This window comes from Bubalus bubalis, chromosome 14 (genome assembly GCF_019923935.1).
Source record: "Bubalus bubalis isolate 160015118507 breed Murrah chromosome 14, NDDB_SH_1, whole genome shotgun sequence".
NCBI classification, from domain to species: Eukaryota; Metazoa; Chordata; class Mammalia; order Artiodactyla; family Bovidae; genus Bubalus; species Bubalus bubalis.
Genome location: NC_059170.1, coordinates 26058467 through 26085806, shown reverse-complemented (window position 1 = coordinate 26085806; position 27340 = coordinate 26058467). Strand labels below are relative to the sequence as shown.

At 51.3% G+C, this 27340-nt stretch overlaps 1 protein-coding gene and 1 long non-coding RNA gene across 12 annotated transcripts in view; one reads left to right on the top strand and one right to left on the bottom strand.

Moving 5' to 3' along the window:
- Nucleotides 1-8319, bottom strand: part of LOC112577614 (neuroendocrine secretory protein 55) — a 60011-nt gene extending 51692 nt beyond the window's left edge. For 5 of the 6 annotated variants that reach the window (XM_044927807.1, XM_044927808.1, XM_044927809.2 and 2 more), the window contains exon 1: nt 7192-8319. In XM_044927807.1, the coding sequence (XP_044783742.1) occupies nt 7234-7959 (726 nt within the window). In that variant the 5' untranslated portion in view covers nt 7960-8319 and the 3' untranslated portion in view covers nt 7192-7233. Of the gene's footprint in view, nt 1-6858; nt 6945-7191 lie in introns of all 6 variants that reach the window. The other variant, XM_044927810.1, reaches the window with a different exon arrangement.
- Nucleotides 4865-27255, top strand: LOC102408370. Of its 6 annotated transcripts, none has more exons than XR_006544503.1 (7): nt 4865-5236; nt 5824-5942; nt 6228-6303; nt 9652-9785; nt 24559-24652; nt 25174-25369; nt 25935-27255. It is a non-coding gene; the product is annotated as an uncharacterized LOC102408370 (long non-coding RNA). The 6 variants fall into 6 exon arrangements; XR_006544506.1 differs by lacking the exon at nt 6228-6303 and having other exon boundaries at nt 4866-5236; nt 25935-26101; nt 26942-27255; XR_006544505.1 differs by lacking the exon at nt 6228-6303 and having other exon boundaries at nt 4866-5236; nt 25935-26101; nt 26268-27255.
- Nucleotides 27256-27340: the final 85 nt, after the last annotated feature.

Below are 27340 nucleotides of genomic sequence, written 5' to 3'. Positions count from 1 at the left end.
AACTGGGGTGAAGCTGCAGGCTGGGGTTTGGCGCCCACCCAGCAGGGCTTGTGCTAGGGTCTGCAGTGAAATGGTACTCTGAGAGGAGGAAAGCCTGAGCTGTCAGAAGCCAGGTGGAGGTTTCTTGAAAATTGTATATCTACTACTTAAAAAGAATAGGGTTTCTACACTTCATGCATTGAGAAAGGATTGGGAAATACTACGCATGTTTCAGTCAAACACTGCATTTCTAAGGAAGTCAGACCTGACAGCCCAGGTGCCACAGGAGTGATGAGCTGGCTTTTTGTAAAGAAGTAACCCCAAATGGAAAGACAGTATTTCTTCACTGTTGACTCTTAAACGGCACCAGTGTCACCTGCAGGGACGTGGCCCCCTTCCTTGGTGGCCCCACATGACTCCCTGCCCGCCCGCCCACCAACTCCGTCTTCTGCTCTATTGACGCCTCCATGGCAGCACACGTCATAATCAGTGAAGGATCGTCAGTGTACTTACGTCTGGAGGTTCTTATTCATTGCTAAAGCCTATCCAGACTGTAAGTAGCTGCCTATCAGCTTTCTGTTTTAGTTCATCCCTGTATCCAATAAAGAGAAAGCAAAGTGGAAGAGGGTCCCTTGAGAGGGAGGGGAGGTAGGCAAGAGAGAAGAGAGCAGAAACCAAGACAAATTAACGATCCCTCTTCCCCTGGTGGTGGCATTTCCTCCCGGAAGGTGGGGGGATGCTTGGCAGGGGGGCAGTTTGCAGAGCCTTCTCTGCAGCCCCCATGTGTCATTAGCTGGCAGTGGGTTACTGTCAGGTGAGGAAAAGGAGAATCTTTTCACCAGTTGTGAGGAAAAGGCAAAGGCAGAAATGAAAGGACAAAGGGAAGAGAATTCAGGCAACGATTATGGTTCTCAACCTCCCAGTGACAAATGTTTTCTGAGTGCTGACTGAGTAGCAATAAGACTTTGATGCTGTTCAATTAATTACTGTTCAATTAGGACTCGCTGTGCCCATCCTTTTACCTCCCAGCATCTCCTCTGCCAGCCTCAGCCGGTGGAGGCAGCAGCAGTCTACTGCTGTCTGCAGAAGGGTCTGCGTGACCAGGCTATTTCAGCAAATGCCAAGTGCAGGGAAAATGCCTCCAATGGATGAGGCTTAGGAGCAGGCGCAGAGCTGATGTTAGTCAGAGGTGTGAAAAGACTTGATCTCAGATTAAAAAGCCCCAGGGACCAAGGGTTCCCACCAAGAATCCAGCCCTCTTCGTTCAGCTAGCCCCTTCGTTCAGCTAGCCCCTGCGTTCAGCTCACTAGCTGTCCTTGGTGGCCCTGATCTTGGAACGGCCACCCCATTCTGCAGCCAGACACGAGGCTGGCACCTGACCCCCTTGGGCTTGTAGGGTGGGTCCAGACATTCTCTACAGCCACCTGGACAGAGCTGTGGATTCCTCCTCTAGGCTGGCTGATGGTGCAGCTGAGAATTCCAGGGGAGGAAGTGGCTATTCCAGATTAGAGGAACAATGCCACCCTGGAACAGGGACTAAGAGGGGCAAAAGTTGGGGGTAGGGATGGTGGGAGGAAATCCCAGAAGAGACATTTGGCTTTAGTGGAAGCTCTATTTGAAATTTCGGTAATTCTTGGTGGAAATTCCAGGCCCCGAGGGGCTTCTTGGCTGCGTGACTTATTCCTCTTGACTTTGTAAGGGGAATGGTATATTTCACCTTTGTGCACAACTTCAATTACCCAGAGCAAAGTCTCCTAATGAAATCTAATTGAGACAGCAACATAAGCCAGGGCACTCAGAAGCTGGCTCTTGCCTGGGGGAGGAAAAATTTGTCTTCTTCAGCTTGGGGGTGGGTGGGGGGCAGTCTTGGACTCTGTGATCCTCACACCCCTCAAGTTTGAGATTCGGGGACTCTCCCTGATCCAGAATCCAGGACTTAGGATTTAAACCATATAAAGCAAGGTTTCCTAGGTTGTAAGTCTTCCCATTTGATTGAAGCATTTGAAGTGTATATACGACAGCTCGACTGCACCTATGAAATTGAAATTTCTGGGCCAGGCCTGTAAGAGACTCTCAGGGGGACAGTGACTGTAGGGTGACTAACCCACCATTACCCTCAGCTGTGAAAAACGCTCTTCCTAATACTAAGCTGATGTTGAAGACTGCCATGGAGGCTCCTCTAAACCTTTTCCTCCCCAAATCTCTTGCTTCAGCCTGTTCTTTCTAGCCCTAACACAGGTTTTGTGATCCCCATCTCCAAACCTCAGCCTCCTTTCTTCTCAGGTGTCTCATCTCCCTCCATCTTTCCTTTTTCCTTTGACTTCCCCTACACTTTGCTTTTGTAGTCCTCAAATCTCCCACTGAATTACAGCACTGCATGCCCTGGGATGGGGAGGTGGGGGTGCTGCGGTGCCAGCTCCTCTCAGGTGTCCTGCACTTACTGGTTGGGTGCTTTCAGCAGGTGACAGAGGCCCCGCACTGCATACTCTTGGCCTTGGAAGAACTAAGTCACTAGGCTGTTCACTTGGACTTCACTAGCACCAGTATCGGGGGTCTTGGGGGGAAAAAACATGAGATTTAAAGAAAACAAACATCAGTAAAATTCATGTTATATATAGCCTTGTGATATGTAGCCCCCCGCCCCAAGGTTAAAATACAGAACAAAAATGGGATGTTAAATCACTTGACATAAATTAGTTTTTCTTAAACAGTTTTTAAAAAACAATCTCATGCATTTGCAACAGAGTTAAAGATTGGTTTGGGGGAGGGTGCAAAAAAACCTTAGCTATTCCAGGAGCCCACAGTAGAGAGGCAGATACATGGTGTATCTCTGAATCTGTGGTATTCACATTTCATGAATGAGGACTAATTCAGAAAAAAAAATGTCTGAAAAAGCTCCTGGGAGGGAGCGATAATGAGGGGGGAAAAAGGTTGAAAGAAAACTGGTTTATCCTAATTAGCTGCAGCCTCTGAGCCAATTTCTCAGGTCATTCCTCATCAGGACACTTTTAAGTGTTACTAGAACATATACTCTGCACTTGTGGTCAGTTTGAGGTTGGGAGCATTTGTCTGCTCTCTCCCCAAACAGCAAGCATCTCCAGGCTGCCCGCCCCCACCCTGAAAAGCCTATCTTCTGACCCTGCGATGAAGGAGGGCAGATGAGCAACAGCCCACCTACAACAGACAGTAACTCTTAAGCTTAACAGCTGCTCTTCAGAAGGCCAGTCACCTCCCCCCCCAATCCTTGTTAGTAAGAGGTTGTGGTGGAATCCCGAATTCTCTAACCTGTCTGCCTGAATTCTCTAAATCCTATTTACGGAATTTTTTTTTTTCTGACTTGCTTCTGCACCATTTTTGCCCCTAATGCAAAATCAGATTGGAGAAAATCAAATTAGACAAACACAAAACAGAAAGAATTCTTCACAACTGGTGTTTTTATTTTATCAACCTTTCATTTGGGGGGGTGCTCCTTTAGCATTAAAATCATTGATCTGAGTCAAACTGGGAAACTCTGGGCTTTACTTAGTCACCCTGCAGGTACTGGGAGCAGAAAGGGATGCTAGGACCTGCTCTTCAGCTCCTTCATGTTCCATATGAAGAAACTGAGGCAGAGACCACTGGGCCTGACCTCAGGCTGCAGGCAGGTGTGGGCGATGAGCCTGAGGTCTTAGACCCAGCTGTCCAGCTCTGGGGCATCAGAATTTAGAAAACAGCGACATTAATGGTAAACTGGAAGAACAGGATGAGGAATTCCAGCCCTCATTCTAAAACGGGATTAAAGATGTAATTTGAGAATCTCCTCGCCTCTTTGCTGGACAATTTTTAAGGGAAGGGCAGTCCTTGAGTTGGCAAGTGACATCACTCTGGAAGTTTGATTTGATTCTAGTGATTTGTAATCTTTCTGTTAAGAGACATACTTTCCCAGCCACCAAGATTTTTGCTCAGTTTCCTCTCTGTAGCCTCCCTTTACCTGAAGCGCAGTGATAATATAGAAAAACTGAGTAAAATCCATGCATTTTTTTTTTAAGCTCATTTCTTACCAACCTTGAAGTTTCAGCTTTCTTCCTTATTAAACCTTCTATCAAAACTGCTAAAACTGAGGCTAAAGAGTAAAGGGGTGATAGCAGTTCCAGGGGAAAAGTTTCTAGTGCATTAAACAGACATTATCTTAAAACAATTCCAAACTTTAAAATTCCCAATTCCCGAATTCTGATAAACACAGATTAAATGTTTTCTTTGCCAAGCCTCAGAAATAAACCTGCATCAGATTGTTGACACCACACAGTATTTGAACACTGATGCATGATTTTCCAACTCAAGTTCACTTAAAAGAACACTTTTGTCCAAGAAAAAGCACATTTTTATTAAGCAAATGATTAATGTAGCAAAACAAAAAATCCTGAATATTGGAGCAGACCATTTAACCAGCTTTATTTTACTAGTTTTCCCTTCCTCTTCCTTTCTTCCTTTCCAGTTGAAAGCTAGTAACTGGCTGGTAATTCACCCCTGTGGTCAACTCTAAGGGCTGCTTTTTGGGAGCCAATTTCCTAAGTTGCAAGGGCAAATAAGGCCATTCAAATGCTAATACCTCAGTGCAGCAGGGCAAGACAAAGGGCTAGGTTGGAGACTAGAGAGTGGGGAATGCTTGGAGAACTTGCCAGAAACGCTTCTGGCAGAGAAAGGCAGCTAAACACCAGTGCTGTAGGTAGAAAGAGGGCTTTTTGAATCCTGTGTGTAGCAAAAGCCCCTCTCCGTGGGGTGGGGGTCCTCCTCACAGGGGTTTGGTATGTTCCTCAGGTGTTCTGTATGTTCCTAATGACTCTTCCACCCTGGAATCAGGATGGAAGGAGGGAGGGGGTGGGGGAAGGGAACTGAGTGGGGGGAGGGTAACAGGTTTTCTCAATCAGGTAGTTCATGGAGGAGTGTCTGAAAGATGGCCCACAGTGCGTTCCTGGAAGGAGGGACCCAGCCGCCCCAACTAACGTGGTAAAATGCCTACAGTTAAGAAAGTCACCCTCTCCCGCGCAGGCTTCTGTTTAAAAAACAGCCCGAGACTGGAGTGACAGGTGTGGGCGTTGCACTGAGGACTTTTTTTTTCAACTTTTATATGCTAAAGCAACATGTTTCTCTAATGGAAAACCCAGCTCTGCAGGAAAACAGTTCCCCTAGACTCTCCAACCTGGGAGGGCAGCCCCCACACTGAAAAGCCAAGGGCATCCTGACCGCAGCCGCCTATTCACCAGAGACCTTTTACTGGGTAAGCTCAGGCTTCCAAGACATCAACAGAGAAAAAGCCAGCACGTTCAATGCCTCCAATAGGAACACTGCGCCGCCGTTTTTACACTAAGTAGAAACGTTAGCTTTGGGGAGCCCCATTTCACCTAGGTAGTTTAATGCTTTCAAGCCAAAGACAGGGCATGCCGGACCCGCCTCCAAGTCCTAGGCAGCCTCCAGACTTCTGGACACTTACCCCCGCTGCCCAAGGAAGCCCCCTCGCCGCTGTTTACTAGTTAAGACCAGGGCAGCATCCAAGAACTATTAGTCAGCGCCGCAGCCCACCACAGCTAAGTTTTGGGGCTGCGCGACGCCTTCCCCCGGGTGGAGACCTGGAAGGAAGACCCCTTAAGATATGTTATGAATATACGCCGAAACCTTATTTTAGGAGTCTAAGAACCCGACCCGCCTTTTCAAGTTTCCAAACGCCTCACTTTTCCCCCAAATCCTTCTCATCTGAATAGCTCAAACCGGCACCAAACGAGACGCCCGCGCACCAAGAAAAAGATCAATTTCCAAATCGGGGGAGGTTTTGTAAATACATTTTCACTAACCAGTCTCTCCCCCCAGGATTGGCGAGAAAGGCACACGACGCACCGAAGTTACCGGATTGTGGCCGTTTCCGTGCTCCAGCTTTGCCTTCAGGTTACAGATTCCAAACTTAGCCCCACCCGAGCCAAAAATGGCAGGTACGCGCCGCCTGCCCTCCCCTCCCCGAGGCTGCCGTAGCCTCTGGCCCTTTCCTTCTCTCAACTAACCGCCCAGGGACTTGCGGCGGCTCCTACACCTTTCCCCAGCTCGGCGGGTGCTGCGCTCTTTTGGAATGCGCTCTTTGGCTACGTGCTCTTTACGGGTGCGTTGTGGGGTTCCCTGATGATAGGCGCGACTCGGTCTCCAGCCTGTTCCTTGTTCCGCTTTACCTTTCGGCTCGTGACCACCTCCCTGACTTTTTAGCTACTATCTAACATCCCCAGGCAGCTGCGCAAAAAGCCCGGGACCTCTCCAGCCAAGATGTATCCAGCGTCGCCATCAGACCAGCTGCGCCAAAAGGTTGGCGATACCGCGACACGACCACGTCCGTGCCCCCAACCCTGGTAGCCCGTTGGGCACCTCCTGAGACTCCCGTACCTCCTCTGCTTGCCCTCCAAGCACAGGTGATTCGTGGGAAACCGCCGGCTGGCTCGGAGAGGTCGGCTACGAGGCGCACAGGCAGGTGCGCACGCTCTTTGCAGCGGTCTCTGGCCCCGCGAGCGCCCGGGGACGGGCTGTGGCGGCCAGGACTGGCGCAGAGCCGCGAGGGGCACTGGCGCTGAGGTCCCGCGGCTCCAAATTGGCAGCAACGGGTCCTGGGCTCCAGGCTCCAAGTGCCTTAATCGCCGCGCGCGCGCGAGACTTTCCGGGAGCGGGCAAGTCTCTGGAGTTCTCACCCAATCCCTGCCTGGTTACTTTTCGCACATTGCAACAGTGTCGCTAGAGCGCAGCGGCCCTGCTTTCCGAAAGTTGGCTCGAGCACTTCCGAACCACGTTTTTGGCACCCGCCATGGCCAACTGGTTTGAGACTAGTTTCTCTAGGAGGGAAAAAAGCACGTAAAATAAGTGACTTACCCGTGCCTTCTGGGTGTGCAGCTCGAAACCTGGGGTGCGCCCGGGATTCAGTCGCGCGTCCTGGACACCAGCTCGGAGACCTCTGGCTGTTTCCAGAGGGGCGCAAAGACGCCCCACCGTCCAACAAGCGTTTAGCCACCTGGGCGCCCACCGGCACCCTGGGGGAGATCTGGGGAGCCCTTCCCAGTTGGCCCTGTGCCCCTGCCCGTCCCGGGCCGGCTCACTGAGCCCGCTCTCTTCCCACTTTGCCTCTAACCTGCCTTTCCTCCCTCCCTTCGTCCCGCCGGTCCTGCACCGACCCCAGACTCCCCAGTTTAGCGGTGGGCAACCAACCTGGGTCAAAGAACACAAGGAGAATCCGGGGCGCGTCTTCCATTAGTGACGCCGGATGGGGATGGCCCCCCTTTTGGAAGGGGACTCGGGGGATGGGTCGCGGCGGGTGGGCTTCTTCGGCTTGCAGCGGCTCTGCTGCTGCTTCTCCTCCTCCTTGGGCTCCTCTGACTCTTCGGGGTCCCTCGGATCCTTGTCCTCGGGCTCCTCCCCTTGTCTGGGGCTCTCAGACTCCTGAGTACTGGGCGGCGCACGACTCGGGGAGGCGTCGGGGCTCCGCAGCCTCAGGGCGCTGAGACGCTCGGTGAGAGATTGGTGGAAGGTGGGGCGCTTGGGCACCACGGGGCCCCGCTCGTCCTCGGGCTCGGTCTCCGGCTCAGTGGTGGGGGCGGTGTCAGACTCGGTCTCGAATTCGGTCTCGGACTCTATTTCAGACTCGGACTCGGACTCGGATTCGTAGTCGAACTCTTCTTCCTGGTACTCTGGGCACTCGGGAAGGGAGGGCTCGAGGTCTGTGTCCTCGTGGTCAGATTCAGGGGGCTCGGGGAATACCTGGGCTGCAGAGCGGTGGTGGGCGTTCAGGAAGCTCCGGCGCTGGGCAGCCGCGCGCTGCTGGGCGCGGGTGCTGGAGGTGGCAAGGGCGCGGAGGAGCGCGATGGAGCAGGAGAGCCAGAGGAGCGCGGTGGCTGCCCGGCGGCCTATGGGTGGGCACAGATCGTTGTAATTGTGGCGAGCTCGGCGCCCTAGCTGAGGTCGGGATCTACGATCCATCCTCACGCACACTCGGCGAATCCGACCCACCCTCTGGCTTTGCAGAGAGCAGCTCCGAAGCGCATCGGCCGCTAGAGCCGAAAAAGGTGCCCCTCGCGAGGGAAGAAGCTGGGTCCGGCGGTCCCAGCCCCACCTCGGCTCGAGGGGAAAAAGGGAAGCACCTACCTTCCTGACCACTCAACTTTCTAAAGCTCCGCGCCTCTGCTTCCCTCTCTGGGCATAAAGAAAGGATGGGAAAAGGGGTGGGAAAGTCCGTCTCCTCCGGGGCCCCTCTCTCTAAGTCTTAGACTCTGCAGCCTAAGACTCCAGAGAGGTGTCTCCGCTGGTCCTCTCGCCTGGGAGAGGAAAGAGGAGACTGAGGCGAAGACAGACGGGGCTGAGAGGTTCTGCAAAGTTGCGCGCCCGGACTTCTGCCGGGCATGTGCAGTAGGGAGGCGGGGGCGGGTCCCCGCGCGGTGCGCGGTGGCGCGGAGCCGAGGCTCAGACCCTAGTGGACCGGCAGGTGGCAGGAGGGAACCTTGTTTGAGAGGTTTTGGACAACGCGAGCGGCGGGGGGACCAGGCGGGTGCCATGGAGCGAGCGAGCGAGCCAGCCAGCGAGCCACAGGTTAGAGTGTTTGCTCAGCGGGGCATGGGTTCTCCATGGTGTCCGGACCCCTCCCCAGCTTCTCCAGGGTTATTGATAAATTGAACAAAGCCTGAAGCAGCTAAAAAATTTGCAGATATTCTGTATTCTGGAGGAATGAGCATCTGTACGTCACTATTAACTATCCAGTCCAGGGCATTTTCCAAGGGCTTAATATTATAGTTGGAAAAGGGTAATCTCAGGCAATCATTAATCGTGAGACACCTTTGGCAGATCTGGTCTAGAAACTGTAATTTGAGACGTTTCCAGATCCTTCCCCAATGCGGTCTGAAGCGACTAATTAATTACGGAATGGTTAGATAAGCATCTTCGCTAAGAAGGACACCCACAGACAGACGAGGTGATGGTTTACACGTCCCCAAACCCGTTGGTGGGCCACCCTGAGCTCTAGCGCAGAACGCGGGCTGAAAGTCTCTCTTTGCCCAGAACATCCCTCAAGGAAGATCTGTGCTGATGGTTCAGTACGTGCAAACCAGTTCGCCGACCCTGGAGGGCGCTGCAGGGCGTTCGGCTATCAAGGAAACCGCAGGGTACCGTTCACAGCTCTTTTCATAAACAGGTTTTCAACAAAGTGCAGTCATTCAACAAATATTGAATGCCTAGCTCTTGCCAACCTCTGTTCTAGGTGCTGAAGGTGGTAGAGTAGGAAGAAGAGGAAAGGAAAGGCAATCTTATATTAAGGAGAGAATCTTTAGGACTAATCTTATGTTAATCAGAGCATTAAACCACTCAGGACTCACTCCTTACCCATCAGCATTGTTTGATCCAGTATGCATTCTACAATATGAGAAAATTTATTGGGTCAACCAGAGTATTAGGGCTACAGGACAACTAGACCCCCTAGGTCATATCGTTGAACCCCAAAGGAGATGAGACCATCTCTTGGCCCTGGAAAATCAAACGAGTTCCATGTTCTCCTGGAGGGGGTCCCTGGAGTGGTCCTTGCTTAGGAAAGGGTAGTACTTTGGAAGCTCGGGGGTTCCAGTTGCAACTTGACTGCTGCTTCTGCCCACCTTATTCAAATACAGAGCATCCCTTTTGCCCTAGTGACAGGTCCACCAGTGGTACAACTCAGCAAAACCATCTTCCTCAAGTCTGCAAGTACCAACAGGCTTCCAAGTGGCACAGGTGGTTTTTCTTGTCTTTGAGTCAACGTGGCAGAGACTTCAAGAGTCCATGAGGTAATTCTTTTTCTTTTCTTTCTTTCTTTATGGCTCTGCTGGGTCTTTATTCCTGCACTTGGACTTTCTCTAGTTGTGGGAAGCGGGGGCTACTCTTCATTATGGTGCTTGGGCTTCTCATTGAGGTGACTTCTGTTGCTCAGTGGTTGTAGCACACAGGCTTAGTTCCTCCATGCCACGTGGGATCTTCCCAAACCAGGGACTGAACCCGTGTCCCCTACATTGGCAAGCGGATTCTTAACCACGGGACCATCAGGGTGGTCCCTCCTCTATGAGGTGATTCTGCTTTACCTTCTGTGGTAGTCCACAGTAGAGTGCCCTGCATCCACAGCGGTTCCTCAGCATGGTGGGGCACACCCTCACCCCTTTCCTTCCATGTTCGCCTTAGAGCTGTGAAGCCCAGAGTTAAGACCTTAGTGAGATCCTAGCCACTGTTTTGGACATGTGAAGGTTTTATATCTGCGTCTTGGCTGTGAATGGTCTTGAGTGTTCCTGACCTGGCTTCTCAGCAGTGCCTGTCTTGTGTCTTGAGTTCATTGAGTTCGTTTGTAGCATTAAAATACTGATCGGTCTAATAAAGTGGAATCGATTTGCAGACCTCGTCAAAGGGCACATGTCTGCATTCTTGTCGTGCTCTCTTCCTCCTCTTTGGTCCAGAGTGACCGAAAGGGGTTTACTGTCACAGATGCCTGGATGGCACCAATCACATATGGATGTTATTACAGGACAGGGGACAGGGTCCTTTGGAGCTATAGATCTCAAATCCTGATCTCTCAGCCCCACCCTGAGACATTTCCAAAGGTTCTGCCCACGTTGACCCATCTGCTTTCTTTCTTTCAATCAGTGCAGCCCCCTTGACAGTGAGTGAAACATAAAGACATCACTCAAGTGGTTCTCAGGGCACATTGGGAAAAAATCAGGCAGATGTGGGTGCTGCTGAATGCCCTTTCAATGGAGACAAATGCCAGCTGTCAGCAATGAGGGGGATTATGATTCTTTAGTGGACATAAGCAAGTACTTCGTTTTGCAGGAGTGCTTTCTGCCTGTAATGGAGATGGCAGCTCAGAGCTGATCCACTAATACAGATACACAAGATTGCCTGCATTATTAAAAAATGTGCATTACATAATACATAGTTTTGGACTACAGTCCGCATTAGAAATGCACTTTCTTTGCAAGATGCATTTTAATCAACAAACGAACATTTAACAAAGCACCGCATTTAGAGCCCCAGTCATGTATAGTTACAGGTACATTTCTGGCGTTCATTTGACATGGGCTCCGAGAGCAGGAGGACCACACTAAAATACTGTTCCATCTCGCACTTAGTGCCAAGGCCAAGCAAATGGCTCTGTGCAGAAAACGCTCTTTAAAATGCATTACGTGTATGACTTTAAAAGTGCTTGCTGCAGGATGAATTTCAAAAAGGAGCAAGTGGTGATGAACGACCTCGGGTTGTTACCAGGCTAAGGAGCGAGGGGCTGTCTGTCTGTGGTAAATAAAGTGCGGATGTATGTCACCTGCGGGGCTCGGCTGGAGGGTAGCCCCTGAGCCCATGGGATAGGGAAGTGCAGTTCTCAGTTCATCGTGAGGAGTATTGTCTCCAGCCCTTTACAGGATCATCCTGGGGAAGAGGCACTAAGATGTCTTTTATGTGGCTTGGGAGGGTAGAATTAGAACCTACGGGACACAGTTCCAGCAGACTGTGTCAGCTCAGCCCAAGGAAGAGTATTGGAACAATTAGGACTGTGAAATGCAACGGCTGTCAGGAGGTGGTTGGCTCTTTGTCAGGAGCAGCATTAAATCAAAAGACAGAGGACCACATATTGGAGATGTTTTCCCCAGGACTCCTGAGCCAGATGGAATTAGAACCCCACGCTCACTGAGTTCTTTTCAAGTCAGAATCTGATTTCATGAAAGGGGCCTGGAGGCCCTGGGAGAGGAACTGAGGGCTCTATCAATGGACGTGTTCTTCCAACTCGGCTTCTATTTCAGAGGCATATGAAAGTGCAGGTGGCTCAATGGCGGGAAGGAATGTCTGGGTGGCAGTTTTAGGACACAAGCAAACAGGTGTTAACTGGGAAGCCTCAGCCAGTGGTGGGTGGGCCTTTTGTAACCAAGGTGGGACTCTGTGGCTCTCTGCTCCACAACTCACTGGCAGAGAAATCAGCCGTCTGTCTATTCATTATGTTGGGCCTCTTTGCCTCCCTGCCCTGAGCTGTCTCAGAAATTAAAAATGAAATTAGCTGTATAGCAATTGCACATTGAGTCACTTCTGTGACCAGGACAGTCTTCCAGGCCTGTGGGGAGATGGAGGTGATTGAGAGGGGACCAAGCCCTGCCATTCGACAACATGCACGTCAGTGGGAAATGCCCCCAATTATTAGAGAGTGGATTGCCGACAGGTGGCAAATCCTCAATCCTTCCCAGATGGGCAAACCAGAGAGGGAAGCCGGCGGGCAGTGGTTATGTCAGGGAGTGTCCATCTGGTGGGTTTCTGCAGGAGGTGGGGTCTTCCCTCGTCTGACTTTGAGGCTTTGTTTTCTTTTCTTTTCTTTTGTTTGGAGCCCATTAGAAGGCTTTCAAGCCACGTGCCTACTGTGTGCAAAGCCCTGCTCTGGTACCTCTGGGGAGACAGATGACTCACAGGAATTCTCAGAAGGCTTGCCGGGCCATTGTCACAGGTCCCCTCAACACCAGTACATTTTCCAAGATGAGACGGAAGATAAAAGATCGGTTCTGCTCCTCCAGGCGAGTGGGTGCAATCACTCTTGAACATATTTTTTGGACAATCATTCGAAAAGGTTATTTTTGAAGATGGAGAGCTTTTCAAACTTTCCTTTGGGTAGAAATGAATTCAGGGAGTTTGAAGTGCTCCCCACCCCTGACTGTGGCAATCAGCCAGAAGGCTCAACCCCTCCAGCCCTGGGAATTTGGCGTCAGCCCTCCTGCCTGCCCCCTACAGAGGTCTGGGTTTGTCTCGCTTCTCTGGGCACCATGTCACTTACTCAAGCAGCACCGGCATCGATTGGCTCTCACCAGTAGAAAGGGCCACAGGTCCGGGCCCCTGATGTTGTGATTTGGGGAGCATTCCCATCCAGAGCAGAAGCAGACAACAGGAGGAAGTCATCATCTTTTTGACCTGGCTGGCTTCTGTTGTTGGGATTGCGATTCTCTATTGTGTGTCCCCGTGCAGCGCTGCTGGTGGTGTCCTCTCACGAGTGGCCTTCGTTCGCCTTAGCTTTGTGCTCTCTCGAGGTTCTCCCACCAACCCTGCATCCACCCGCCTGCCCACCTGCTCCTGTCATGGGCAGAGCAATTTCTAGGCTACTGATCAAACAGAAAGTGTCTGGAAGGCCTTTCCCCCAGGCAGGGTGTAAGCTTGGGTGGCCAGGGCCTCCTGGGGCGGGACGCCTCCCTTTCTTTGTCTTGACTCTGGCTCTTAGCTTTCGTGTGATGTGGTCCCAGGTTCACATTGGACTCGGGCTCTCTGCCTACTCTGTCCTGGAGAAATGAGGACTGGGCTCAGTCACCTGTCCTGCCCCAGCCTGCCTGGTGCTTTTCCATGGCCAGCGCTGCCCACGGCCCAGGTGATGTAGTGTGAGCTGCACCCTTTGCCCTGCGTGGCAGCCCCTCGTGGGGATGGTGGGCAGTGGGTGAAAGTGCTGCTGATGGCAGAGGATGCTCAGCCGTCAGGAGTGTCCTCGGCATGCCGCTTTGCTTTTGTTCAGCTCACCTTGACTCCCACCTTGTCCCCCGGCCACTGGCATTAACTGAGAGCCTCCACATTGTTTTTCTCTGCTCTGCTGAGGGTCTGACTCACCTCTCCAGGCTTGATCCTGGCTGGGGGCCGGGTGAGGCAGTGGTGCACCAGAGGGAGGGAGAGAGTCTGCTGGTGTCATGGTTCAGGCTGGCGCTCGGAGCCATCGTTTGAGCCCAGGCTCTTCAAGATGTGATTAGACCAATTTTACACGTCTAGTCACTGAGGCTCGGGTAGATTGGGACTCTTTCTATATGGGCAAAGTGAAGTGGAGAATTGAGGCAATTATCTTCAGGCAAATGACGTTGGGCTCTGTAATCAGTCCGTTCTGATAACTAGGGAATCAGCCTCATTCATGGTGGTGGTGCTTGAGTTTAGGAGGATTCTAAGGTATTTGTTTGTTATTTGCACTTGGCTTTGTTTTTCCCCAAGGCAGTCAGGGGAGGGCCATCCTACTGACACAGATGCGAGTGTCTGTAGGCTGTGGGACCTGTCAGCCAGGCAGGGGTGGGAGGTGCTCTGGACCAGCTCCCTATGAGCAGGTCCCCGGCCTGCTGGGGTCCACCCTCTGCTTCCTGCTTCTGGTGGATACCTGCCTCCCCTTCTTCCCTTGTGCCTGCTCGTCCTGAGATGTTGGGCCAGAGGATGGACAAGGTCACTTCCAGGGCCAGGATTATACAAGTCTCAGCAGGCCCACAGTTAGACACGAACTGCTGGGGTTAATGAAAATGTCCCAGAACTGGAAGAATGAGAGAGCAGGTCTTCTTAGATCAGAAGTGAAACTCACTCTTGACTGGTGATGACTTCTGGACCCTCTTACTTCCATCTGTTTTTTGTTTTGGGGGGTTTTTTTTGAGGGGGAAGCCTAAAATCATTGTAAATTGGGAGGTTTTCCCTTTGCTGGTCTAGAAATTTCTTCCTGAAGAGCTGACACTTCCCTCCCAGCTCTTCACTGGTGAGAGAAGGAAAAACAAGACTTGTTTTCCAAATGGCTGAGTTTGATTGGTTTGTGGCAAGTGAGGACTTGGAGAATTCCTAATTACTTTCTGGAACAATCTGTGTAGCTGGGAAGTTGAGGGCTGGATGGGGCCTGCTGGATGCCAGGAAGGTGGGCCAGGGCCCCTGACTAAAGAACTTGGAAAATTCTCTGGCGCCCGCTGCCAGCACCTCTGCCACCCCATCCTCACACTCACAGAGAACAAGATGAATCTAATGAATTTCAAATTGTGATTTGGACAGCCTAGGAATGAGGAGGTAGGGCTTGAGATGACCCTAGGGAAACACACAGGAATTCAAAAGGGTTTTTTTTAGATTGCCAAGAAATCTTCATCTTTGTCACTTTGAAATTTTCTGGTATTGCTTGGTTTGGTTTAGTTGCTAAGTCGTGTCCGACTCTTGCGACCTCATGGACCGTGTAGCCTGCCAGGCTCCTCTGTCCATGGATTCTCCAGGCAAGAATATTTAGAAACTCTAAAAGGTCCTGTTCCAAATTGAGACAAGAAGGTTTTGAAAACTATCACTCTATCTTCAGACTACGGGGACAGTCGTGGGGCCCGTGTATTTTTCTATTGGTAGCGAATTTGATTCTGCTGTATTAAGTTGTGGTCTCTTTTCCCAGTGTTTTAGCTGGTTTATAGCCTTAACAGTCATCATTTCATACTATAGTTCAAGATCTTCTGGGACAAGAATCTTCTGTGTGCTCTCAGAATCCTCTGATTGTTTTGCCCATTTATTTTTCTATAGAATTTAAGAATCATTCTTACCAAATTCTGTAATGACCTTGGTGATGCCTTGACTGGATTTTGAGTCAATCTATAAATTAAGTTGGGAAATAGCGTTGTTAAGCCTTCAGCCAGAAGTTTGGTCTCTTCTTCGTTTGAGTTTCTATTTCTTACGTTAAGGATTTGTGTTTTCTTTATATAATTCTAATATATCCTTTGTGGAGTTTGATATATGAATATGTATCAAGTATTTCCCAAGCATTTGTTTGTTGCTATTGTGAGCAGAATCTGCTTTATCATTATATTCAGGCTGTTGATTATTGTTTATAGAAATGGTATTGATTTTTGTGCATCTTTCTCTTGTTTTGCTCCCTTTAGAATTGGTTGGTTTATGAGGCATCCAGGAACTGCTCCAGCAAACGCTGAGAGGTGGCTGTGGGAAGGTTTGTAGAAGAGAATCCCGTACATAGGAGAGAGTCCCGCTAAGTCACTGGTTGCCAGATGCCAACGCACAGTAGAGTGAGAGAAATCAAGATGATGTCGTGGGGTTTCTGTCAGGTTAAGTGTATTTCGGGAAGGGGCTGTCCTTGAGATGGAGGCTGCAGAAGCTTCCTACCTTTCGGTATTTCAGTGTCATTTCTTTTTGGATGACAATTGATAGCAACTTGGGGCTTTTTGTTGGAAGATATTAGAGGACTTTTTAGAAGTTTATTTAAAATTTGGTTTTTATTTAGTTTTTTAAATGACAGCATATTAAAAAAAAAAAAAAAAACCTCGTTGGCAACCTAGGTTGGCATTCCATATTAATTTGAACATTTTAGAGTTTTCTGAAATGTCAAAACCAGGAACTTCCAACTCATGTTCTTTTGGACTTCACAGTTCTGTGTTATTTGGTAATTCTGGGCTTTTTTTTTTAATTTAAAAATAAATTTTGGTTTATGCTTTTGTCTTCTTCTAGTTAGTCTTGTCATGTAGTTAGATTCATGTTTTTATTTCTTCCTTCCTCTTTTCCTGGCTTCTTCACCCTTCCTTTGTGTGTTGGCATGTTCCTGAGACTATGTGAGAGACAGGAGTCATTGCTCCTTTTCTAGAGGAGATTGGTGCAGTGGGGCATCCTCACTGTGCTTCTTTGTTTAAAGGGATTTTCTCAATGTCTTTTGTCTGAAGCTACTTAGGTGGGTTTTAAAAGGAAACAGGGACTTCCCTGGTGGTCTAGCGGTTAAGACTCTGAGCTTCCAAGGCATCCCTGTTCAGGGGATTAAGAGCCCACATGCCGTGTGGCATGACCAAAAGTGTACAAAAATAATAATAAAATAAAAGCAAATAAGATGGTATCCTGTGAGAGGAACTCAACAGAAAGGCTAGGATGAGAGACAAGAAGCCGGATTGGGAACAGCTGGGGCTGGAGATACATCTTGCCTCCTGCTTCATAGCTAACCAGTGGCACTACCTGTCCCATCTTCTGCCTCCACAGTTGCAAAATAAGGTCCTTCTAGGGTCCAAAGAAACCTACCCTCCAGAGTTGTGAAGGTGATGAAATGAGGAAAGGAATTAGCAAGCAAACTGGTATTGAGCTGCTGAAATGATAGCTTAATTGACTGTAGCTCAGTTGGTGGTGGTGGTAAAGGTCAAGAAGCCAAGAAGGCGATGGTGCTCCTCCCAGAGAGGCAAGAAGAACCTAATGTAAAGTTGGGGCAGCCAATCAAGTTGGGTCTTGTGTCTTAGTGGCCTCTTTGTACTGTATCTTTATCCATTCATCTCTTGAAGGAAACTTAGATTGCTTCCACGTCTTGGCTATTGTAAATAATGGAACATGTATCTTTCTGAATTGGACTTCTTGTCTTTTCCTGATGTATGGCCAGGAGTGGGATTGCTGGGTCATATGGTGACTCTGTTTTCAGTGTTTTGAGGACACTTCATACTGTTATCCATAGTGGCTGCACCAGTGCACATTCCCACCAGCAGTGCAGTAGGAGGGTTCCCTTTTCTCCACATCCTCTCCACATTTGTCATTTGTAGACTCTGGTGTGAGATGGTACTTCACTGTAGTTTTGTTTTGCATTTTCCTAACAGTGATGTTCGGAGAAGGCAATGGCACCCCACTCCAGTACTCTTGCCTGGAAAATCCCATGGATGGAGGAGCCTGGTAGGCTGCAGTCCATGCTAAGGGTTGGACATGACTGAGCGACTTCACTTTCACGTTTCACTTTCATGCATTGGAGAAGGAAATGGCAACCCACTCCAGTGTTCTTGCCTGGAGAATCCCAGGGACGGGAGAGCCTGGTGGGCTGCCGTCTATGGGGTTGCACAGAGTCGGACACGACTGAAGAGACTTAGCAGCAACAGTGATATTAGGTATCTTTTCATGTGCCTCGAGAGATGAAATCTTAGCTCCTTGGCAGTACAGGTTGGGAGACTTGAGGCTCAGAGGTGGGACCTGCTCGGAATGGCAAAGCCATCTCTTAGATGAGAACTTTTGTGATTCAGGTTTAGTTTATTGTTCATTCCGACAAGTGAGACATCTTCCCTGAGACGTGGACCGTAAGCTGAGGGCTTGGATGTCAGCCCCTTGATATCAGATCTACTTTCTGTGAGCATCCAAATGGACAGTTCCCAGCTTCGCATTCTTTTCTTGATCACTTTAGAACTGACATTCTGCCGGCCTCTTGTTAAAGAAAGAGCAGAGCAGGAATGACCAGAAGTGGTTTGGAAGCTAGAAATAGAACTATACCTGCCCTTAGTAATCAAGCCTGGCAGAGTCCACCCAGCAGCCAGGAAAGGCTTGGGCAAGGTTAAAGTGAAGATAATTTGGTGACACTTATTTCTGCCGGTGGTTCAAAAATTCACCCAACTCCAAAAGCACCTGTTAACTACTTAAAGCTTGTCCCCCAAATATGGAAGTTAGGTACAAGAAAGACAAGTCAGTTTTCTCAAGATGTCTACTTCATGAAACCTGTGGCATAGCAGCAGCTCCTCTCTGGCATTACTTTGAAATATTTAATGTTTAATTACAAGTAGAATATATGAACTAGTACATTACATAAGAAGTTTAAATACTAACTAGAGCTAAAGGCCAAAGTCTGCCTTAATAACCCTCAACTTGTGACTGTCTCCATAACCCACCTCTCGAATGCCCCTGAGGTTACGAACTTCACATACTGGCCAGTTTCCACAGCAAAATTGCTTTAAAAAAAACAATGGAAGTAATGTCTATGCCACTTTGTGGCTTTTCACTTGGCCCTGTATCTTGGAGACCCTTGGCTGGGTCACGGAAGCTGCCTGGCTCTTAGATTGTCAGTCATCATCTCTGTCTGAAGAGAAGATGCTGATAGTTCCCCCCCCGACCCCCACCCCATGCACTTGGTCCCTGTTAGAAGACCATCGCCCCTGTCCTTTCAACCTGCTCCTATGTATGTGTTCACAGGGGCTTCTCTAGGGTTGCGACTGCTGAGGTGGATCTAACTGTCTGCCTGGGTCACAGGTAGACACGGGGCCTTGGCTCAGCTGCCCTTCAATACAAGGCCACCAGTTTGATTCCCAGCAGCACATATGACTCCACTCTCCACACCACCCTGTTCTTCTGGCTTGGAAAGCCTAGACCTCCCCAGGGTGGGAGTGAGGGCTTAGGGCTGGGTCTGTGGGGTCGTGACCTGGCCTTCATTATTCTTGTCTCTAATGGGTCAAGAAAAAACACTGAATTTCAGTGAAGTTTATTTCAGAGTCTGCCACGAAGACAGAGGGTAGAAAAACCTCAATAAAAGATCTGAGAAGAGAGAGGCCGTGTATTCTGGGGTCAGGGCCACTTTTAGTTCTTCTTGAAGGTAACTGAGCTCCTGTAGAAATAGCACTGTTCACTCCGCTACCACGTGGCAGCTGATAGTTTGGAACCCAAGCAGTAGACCTCTTTTCCTAATCCTGGATCTGGACAGTTTAAGTTCGGAATGGCCGCAATTTAAACAATGCTCTTCGGCCTTTTGAATCTCTGTCCTCCCCCCGCTCCTACCCAGCCACTCATTGCAGACATAGACAAGTTCGTCATGGTGCACAACTAGGACATAGACACAACAGACATAGACAAGTTCGTCATGGTGCACAACTAGGGTGACTGTCATTGTCATCCAAATGGGACATACTTGAGTGTGGAAGGCAGTGCTAAGGAGGAGAAGGGTGCTGAGATGACAGGTAACCCCTGGCTTTCCCTTAATAGTATTAATAATGTGGCACTAAAATACATAAGGGAGGTAATACAATTAATAATATAATTACTTTTAATGATGTTTAAAAGAAGTCATTCCCATCTCAAAGTATTTTTCAAATAGGCTTGTGTGTGATGAGAGAGGGTCTGCAGTTGAGAGCACTTGTGGAGTTGGGTGAACTGCCTGCATGAAGAGTAATGTGCTTGTCTGTTTCTTTCTGAAGTCACTATGGAAACTTGGGGCAAAGAGCAAACTCAGGAGAGAAAAACGGGAGCTTTCCAAGAGGTTCCTTGGGGCTCCTGACCAAGAGCTGAGCCCTGTTGTTGAGGGCTTCCTTCAGCAGCAGCTTTGGTGGGCGGTGGGCTCTGGGCTGGCAGAGCTGTGGAAATGCTCCAAAGCACAGGACGGGGAGCCGAGGAGGCTCAGTCCAGCCAGGTGGCTGCCTATTGTGTGGAATGGCCACTTCTAAGCAGGTAACATAGTCAGAACTTTCTGAGCTCAGTAGCAGCTTAGAAATTAGAGAAGCTTTTGCAGTCTCTTAGAAGTGTCGAGATCATTTGTGCTCAAACTTGTTGCTCTTGTAGCTTCATGATTTTGCCATATTGCCACACTCTAGCCATGAAATGGTTTTCTTTAGGTTCACTTGCTTTCTTTACATAAATGAGTTTGGTTTTAAAGGACAGTTATACCACCATCACTTAGCTCCTGGCTGAGTGTTTCTTAAATACATATACAATATGCCAAGATCAATGCATAGCTCTTAAAACAGATAGCGGTAGTCTTCGTCTCTGGAAATCGGCCCAGACGCTGCCTACATCCAGTCCAGCACCCTCCTCTCCCTGATAGATACTCATGTGGAACCCAGAGGGGTTGTGAAGACAGGTGGTCTTCCTGTATCCCTCACCATCAAAGGGGACAGGTTAGATTTGACGCCACAACCAGGGAAGGCCTCTCCTGGTGGACATGTGGTGAGAAGAGTTCTCCCACACTGCAGCGCCCTGTGGAGGCTCACCGGGACCCAGTGGCTGGGGCGGGTCTACTTTCAATGACACTTGCCTTCTCGTAATACATCGACAGACGCAGTTGTCTTGCTCTGCTTTTACCATGACATTTGCTGTCACTTCACATACTTCAGTTCCGTTTGCAGACACAGCCAAGAATGAGGCTTAACGGGGGGCTTCACCCTATGCCCTTGGCCTCAGCAGAGCTGCCTCACAAGCAGTGCCCCCGGGGCCTGGGAGGGCTGTGGCTGCCCTTCTCGCTCAGGGGTTTGGTGGGGGAGGGGGTCTTCCATCGCGCTTTCTGTTTTTGACTGACTGCCAGAAAATGCCAGGAAAGAGAGCCTGTGCCTGAAAGGCCGTATTCAGACATAGTGAAGTTCAAAAGCAAGTGGTCTATGCATGATGAAGGCGAAGTGCTGTTCATGAGCAGCACATGGTCAAACCAGATCAACTCGCGTGATGTCTTCGCTGTCTCCATGAGAAGGTGGGCAGGGGAACAGGGGGTCCAGTTGATCAGGTTACCGCCTGTGCTTTCTTGGGTCGGCTGGAGGGTTACAAGGCTCATTGTGGTATTTTTAAACACTGAATTTAAAAGGTATGCACCAGTGGAATGGGACATCTGACACCAATCCAGGGCACGCGAGGAGGGGACCCGATGTTCCGTCACCTGCCAGGCCTCACTCCCTTCTCTGTCAGAGAGTACCAGCACACACTAGGCCCTCAGCAAACTTCTGTTGAATACTTTTTTGACGTGTATATTTTTAAACTTGTTATGGAAGTTTCCAAGCGCCCCGAGGCAGAGAGGGGGCCAGGGCCTCAGCACGTCTGCATGGCCATCAGCCCCGCTGCCCTGCTTCCCTCGATTGCCTCTACCTTTTCTCTGAGTGGACTTTAAAGGATCTCAATTCCAGAAATCATCTCATTTCACCCCTACTCTTTTTGAGTTCTTTTGGGGGCTGTTGAGGCCACCCTCTTCCTCCATTCCCCGGGGGTGAGCATGTCAGGTCATGAACCTGCTTTCCCTTCTTCCCCACAAGATGTGTAACCACGGCACAGACCGAGGGGACCTGGCCTGAGGAGCAGACCTCACTCCTGCAAGCCCGAGTCTCCCAAAGCCACCACCCGACATCTGAGTTCCCTCTTAAAGGCCCCCAGTTGCTCACTGGAAATGTCCTCTGTTTCCCCAGCGAAGTGGACACATTTCCAGTGAGCAGGCAGGTTGCAGCTGTGGTCTTTCCAAAAGAATGCACACATGGAGCCTACGGGGCCCAAATCAGCATGATGTCAGTTGTCACCGTCCGTGTGGAAAGATTTTGCCCCCGCCAGCTGCCGGGCCCCCTTGTGCTCTATTAATCCCAGGGCCGTGGGGCCCGTCGGGGTCGGCAGCCAGGCAGAGGGACAGCTGTGGTGGATACTGCACCACACTCCAGGCATGTGCTCTGTGTCCCGGGCACACAGATGGCACAGAGGCCCCCAGCCTGCGCCTGCCTTCTCCTTGTAGGGTCGGGAATGGGCTGGGCTGACAATACCCTTGACACAGGAGCCAAGTTAAGAGTTGTGAGATGGGGTGGAGGGCTTGGCCGCCGCATTCCAGGTCAGCTGACGTTTATTGGAAGCGGTGGCATGTGCCGGCCAGTGAGGCCCTGTATTCCAACAGCTGGGGGCACTGGGCTTTTATGTGCCAAGGCTGCACAGATATTTTTAATGTCCCAGGACACACGGAAGCCCAGTCATGGCAGGGTAGAGGGGCAGCGGGGTTTGGAGGCCGCCGTCTCACCATGGCCAGATATGGTCAGGAGAGCAGGGCAGGATTAGGTCTGGGAGGCAGCCCAGCATGTGAAGAGGTAGCGAGAAGGTCATATGAGTGAGCTAAAGGTCCTGGCAAGCGGAGGGGGGGCAGGTGAGGACTCTGAGCGGGTGCTGGGGACAGGGGACCCGCCCACAAGGGACAGGTCTGGAGGTGGGAGGTCAGCAGGACCCAACCCCCAGCTCAGAGGGGAGTGGGGATACAACTTTGGTTCAGGCCCTGGTTTTGGCTGTAGAACAGACCTGAGCACCTGCCTCAGCACCCCACCAGTGCCCCCTGGGCAGCTGTTCCTCTGCCTAGGACCTTTCTCCCTTCCCGCACAGGCCCCGAAGTGCCACCGCTGTTATTAACAGCAGAAATTCATCTGTGGATGCCTACCACCCCAGAGGGGAGCTGGACGCTGCCCCCAGGCCTGAACCCACCCAGGATGTGTTTCATCCACACAGATTTTTTTAAAGTCTGACTTCTGTTCGCCGCGAACATTTCGATCATAGGAGATTTTCCCAAAAGCTTTGGAGATTTGACTTTTCTGGGCCTAAGGGAGCCTTTGGGTGTCTGGGGCCCACTGTCCACAGGCCCTGAAGCTGAGGGGCGGCCGCCCCCTGTCGGTGAGCCACAGACCCGCCGCCACCTGGCCCCATCAGTCAAGGCTGAGCAGGCCTGGCCTCTAGGCATCTGCACTTGCCTCCTGCAGTAAAGTGGAGCTATTATTACCTCAGGAGGAATGCGGGCCATCAGAATTAGCCTCTGAGCGGCTGCCCAGGGCCTCCTTGACTTTGCCTTGACATTGGGCCAGGAGACCTGGGCTCATGGACCTGCCTGGAGTGGCCTGGCCTGGCGAGGAGGCAGTGGAAGAAGGGGGCAGTGAGCCCTCCCTGGGCCTTTGCTGAGCCCATGGGGCCAGCAAGGTGGCCTGGTTTTCTCCAGTGGCCGCTTAGCAGTCTGAACAGACTCTACAGGGTCAGGGTAGTGACCACGGCTACACCAACATCTGTGCAGCTCTGGGCCTCTCAGCTGTGGTTAGGAAGGCACCAAGGACGCTGGGGCAAGGCTGAAGTCTGGGTGTGGCTCAAGGCACAGGGGAGGGAGAGGAGGAGGGCGCTCTGCTGGGGGGGTGGGGGTCTCTTGGGGCCTTCGGGGCCTTGGCTGTGGGCAGCTCTCGAGTAATTCCTATTCCTGTGCAGAATTTCCTCCTGGTCCTCTGTGGTTCCAACTTCACTATTGCTTGTCCAGGCCCCTGGGAAGAGCCACGGCAGCTGTGACTACTGCTAGGCCTTCAGGGACACCTTGCTGGGGGATTGGGAGGTCCTCTTTCCTTGAGGAGCTTGGCCTAGGGAAGCTCTCCTCCTGCCTTGTTTGTTCCTCTCTGTTTGATGAGTCTTTTCCCTGGTGGCTCAGCGGGTATAAGAATCTGCCTGCAATGCAGGAGACACGGGTTCAATCCCTGAATCAGGAAGATCCCCTGGAGGAGGAAATGGCTACCCACTCCAGTATTCTTGCCTGAAAAATCCCATGGACAGAGGAGCCTGGCGGGCTCCAGTCCATGGGCGTCACAGAGTGGGACACAAGTGAGCACACACAACACGCGGTGCCTTCTCTCTCCCAGGAGAATACGTTCATTCGTTCAATCTTTACAGTAATCTCAGAGGGAAGCTGAGGCACAGAGAGGTCAAATAACTTGCCTGAGGCCACACAGCTGGAAAGTGGGGGAGCCCAGATTTGAACTCAGGTGGTGGGTCAGGCTGGAGCTGGGGTGGCTTCCAGAGGCCAGTGTCTGGGAGGCTTTCCCTCTGAGACCTTCTGTGGACTGTGTAGTAGAGGGTCTCTGCTGCTTCCGGGCCCTTCCTCAGCTCTTGGGGCTCAGTCTGTCCTGAACTGGTTCCTTGGGGCCTGGAGCCCACATGGTGGGGAGGGTACCCCGCTGGCCTTATGGACACCAGCAGTGCCTCCCCTCCTCTGGCCCCCTTTGAGGAGGCCGCTCATCCTCATCTTCCGGACAGGGTGATACAGATTTTCCCAGGTTTTCTGACCAGTGAGGTAAGTGATCCTAGAGAGAGATCAGTACGAGCGCCACCTCTAGTCCCGATGGGAACAGCAGGTACCTGGGGGTTAGCTGGGCGGGGGCGGGTGTCTGGTGCAGTGTGTCCACTCTGATGGGGGCTCCTGGACACCTCCATGATCTCATTGGAGCGCCACCCATAGTACTGCTCTCTGGGTGATTGACCTTGCCAGGGCTACAGCCTTGGCACAAAGTGCCCCAGGCCCAACAGGTGATGCCCCTTTCTTAGGAGACTCTCCAGGGTAGGTTCCTAGACCCGCCCATGCTCCCCCACCCTGGACACTTCTTGGACCTGCTCTGGACCTGTGGCCCTGTGGTCTCAGGTAGGTGACGTGACCCATGTGGGTTTCCTTGTCTGCATGATGGTTGGGTGACGACGCATCATGGGTTCCACCAGCTTTTTCCCTCCCATTGTGAAGGAGGCCACGCCATACAGCTCCCCACCCCACCCCTGCTGTATAGCATCAGCAGGGCCTCACGACTCTGACTCCTTCCTCTGGCCAAGTAGAAGGGCTAAGGCCGAAGGAGTTAACTTCACACAGGTGATCTGTCTGAGATCATGTTGGAGGCCTGGGAGAGCTCCACTCGGCCCATTTCATTACAGCCTGCTCACGTTCACCTGAGAAAGGGGCCCATTCTCAAAATCATGGCTACTTCTCTAAATCAGCAGACAACAGCCTGAAGATCACCTGTAAATGTCTGCTGCACTGAGGGCTGTTTTGGCTAATGGACACCAAGTTGAAGATCCATCCGGGTGTGACCTTGGGGGCTGTGGGCGTGTTGTGGTGTGTGAGGGGGTTGCTTATCGTGTTAATCTTTTGCCCCCTTTTCTCTCTCCCCCAAGCCTTTCTGCTTTCAGTGTTCTTGGAGCCATCAGCAGCTGTGTCCCCCACAAAGCCCTGACACTACTCTGTGTGATACTACTGAGCCTCCTTAATGTCCCTCCTTGCTGTGAAATCTTAGTGCTTCAGCCTCTTCTTGATGGGTATCTCACCTTGCCCTTGAAGGAGAGCTTTGCTCAGAAAATAGAGTCCTGGGAGGTAAGGTGTGGTCTTCACCCTCCAATAGAACCCACCTATACTTAAGGGTCTCCATGTTGCAGGGTCTGCAGATATCAGTTAGACTGGGGTCCTGTCTGGGCCAGCAATGGGCCTCTTAGAAATACCTCATCACAGCTGACCTTAGGTTCACAACTGGGCTTCTCTAAGAGGCCTGATTAATTCATGGTGCCCCCCTCCCCATCACCCATAGCCACCCCGAGACACGAGGATTTACTGTACCAGTTTATTGCCAAGCTGTATTGGTTGATAAGCAGGAAACTCCAGACCATCTGTTTAAAAATAAAAAATTAGCAGCGGCACAGCCCTAGAGCTAACACTTTGTACTGCTGCATAGTCAACGAGCCCACTGGATGCAGTGACCTCAGCTGAGGTGGCCACGGGCTTGTCCTCCATCCCTCTCACCCGGGGCGCCAGATTTGTGGAAGGCAGAGCACCACCACACACCCTCCTGCCACCCTGCAACAGCCAGCATCAGTCGTCCTAGCTGCTCCCAGGTCCCTCGTCCAGGTCTGGCTGCGTTTGAGGGTTTCTAACTCTTCTTTAGACCCCAGAGACTGTTCCCAGCAGGATGTCCATCCCATCAGCTGAGAGTCCTCATGGTCAGTCTCATGGACCTGTCATGGAGGCCAGCCTGCAGGGCAGGACACAGGAGCACAGGCTGAAGAGGGCTTCCTGTGACTGCTAAGGACAAGCCTTTTGCTTGGCACCTGGGTGAGCTGCCAGCCCCGTTTTCATTTGCAGCTTTTGTTGGATTCTGGTCAGGGTCTCTGTCCATCACCATGGCACTGGGTGGTAGGGTGGGGGGTGGGCATGGCCATGGCCCTCTCTCTGGGGCCCCCTGTGCAGGACGACATTGTTAGCACCACCCGTCATTCAGACCAAGGCAGTGACAGAACCTTCCCAGCGAAGCCTTTGGAAGTGAAATGTTGAGGCCACGGCAGAGCCACGGTCAAGTTCTTCTGCTTCCCATGGTGCCCTGAGCCTGCTGCCAAGCCCACGTTCAAAGGCTGTTTCTTCAAAGTTAATGGTGCCGCCTTTGAGCTGGGAAGGGAAGCGGGCAGTTGGGAGGCCCGTTTCCATGTGCATGTTTGAAGGGGCGGTAGGGGTTCTTTGGTTTATGATGGTGTGAAAACTTGGGCTGGGGAGAGGGGTCCATGTCCACCTGGGCACTACCTGGCCCCACGTGGGCAGAGCTGGGAAGGGGCATCAGGCACCGCCTTGTGGAAAGTGACCATGAAGGACCCTTCCGGAGGGCCCCCCCCAATCCTGTTGTGCTTGGTTCAGAGGGTTGGGCGGAGGCTTTCCTGAAGGGTCTGAGAGAGCAGCACCCACAGGCTGTGTACTCAGGAGTTAGGACGTGGGGGGTTGGATGAGGGGAAGGCCAGCCCGGCCTGGCCACGTGTCTGCCTGCTTCCCTGATGGAGGCCCGACCTGGTCAACTGCCCTGTGGTGGCCAGTGAGCATCAAGATGAAAACCCAGGAGCGCAGGCCCCTGACCCCAGCCTTGGCCTTGAGCACCTGCAGCTCCCTATCAGCCCTCACATTCTTTAGCCTGCAGCTGTCAGCCGGTCTGCATCTGCCTGTGCACCCGTTTTTGGGGTCTTTCTCCCTCACCCCAACTGGATACCTGGCCTGGCCAGCCCTCCCCACCCTTGGGAAGCCTCTCTCACCGTCCGGCTCTCCTTGGACATCACATCCCTTTCGTCTGATCTCTCTGGGGAAGCCTATTTGCTTCCCATGGCTTCTAGTTCTTGTGGATGAGCACCCAGGGGATGGCCAGAGCTGCTGTGCCGACTGAATGGTCCTCCAGCTTCTTTCTCCACACGTGGCACTCAGTAGGTGCCTAATAAACCTGTTCAGAATGAGTAGATGGGTCTCTTTCTCTTTGTTCGTTGTGCATGGAGCGCAGCTCCACACATGGGAGCCCTGCAAGACCATGTGCACACACAT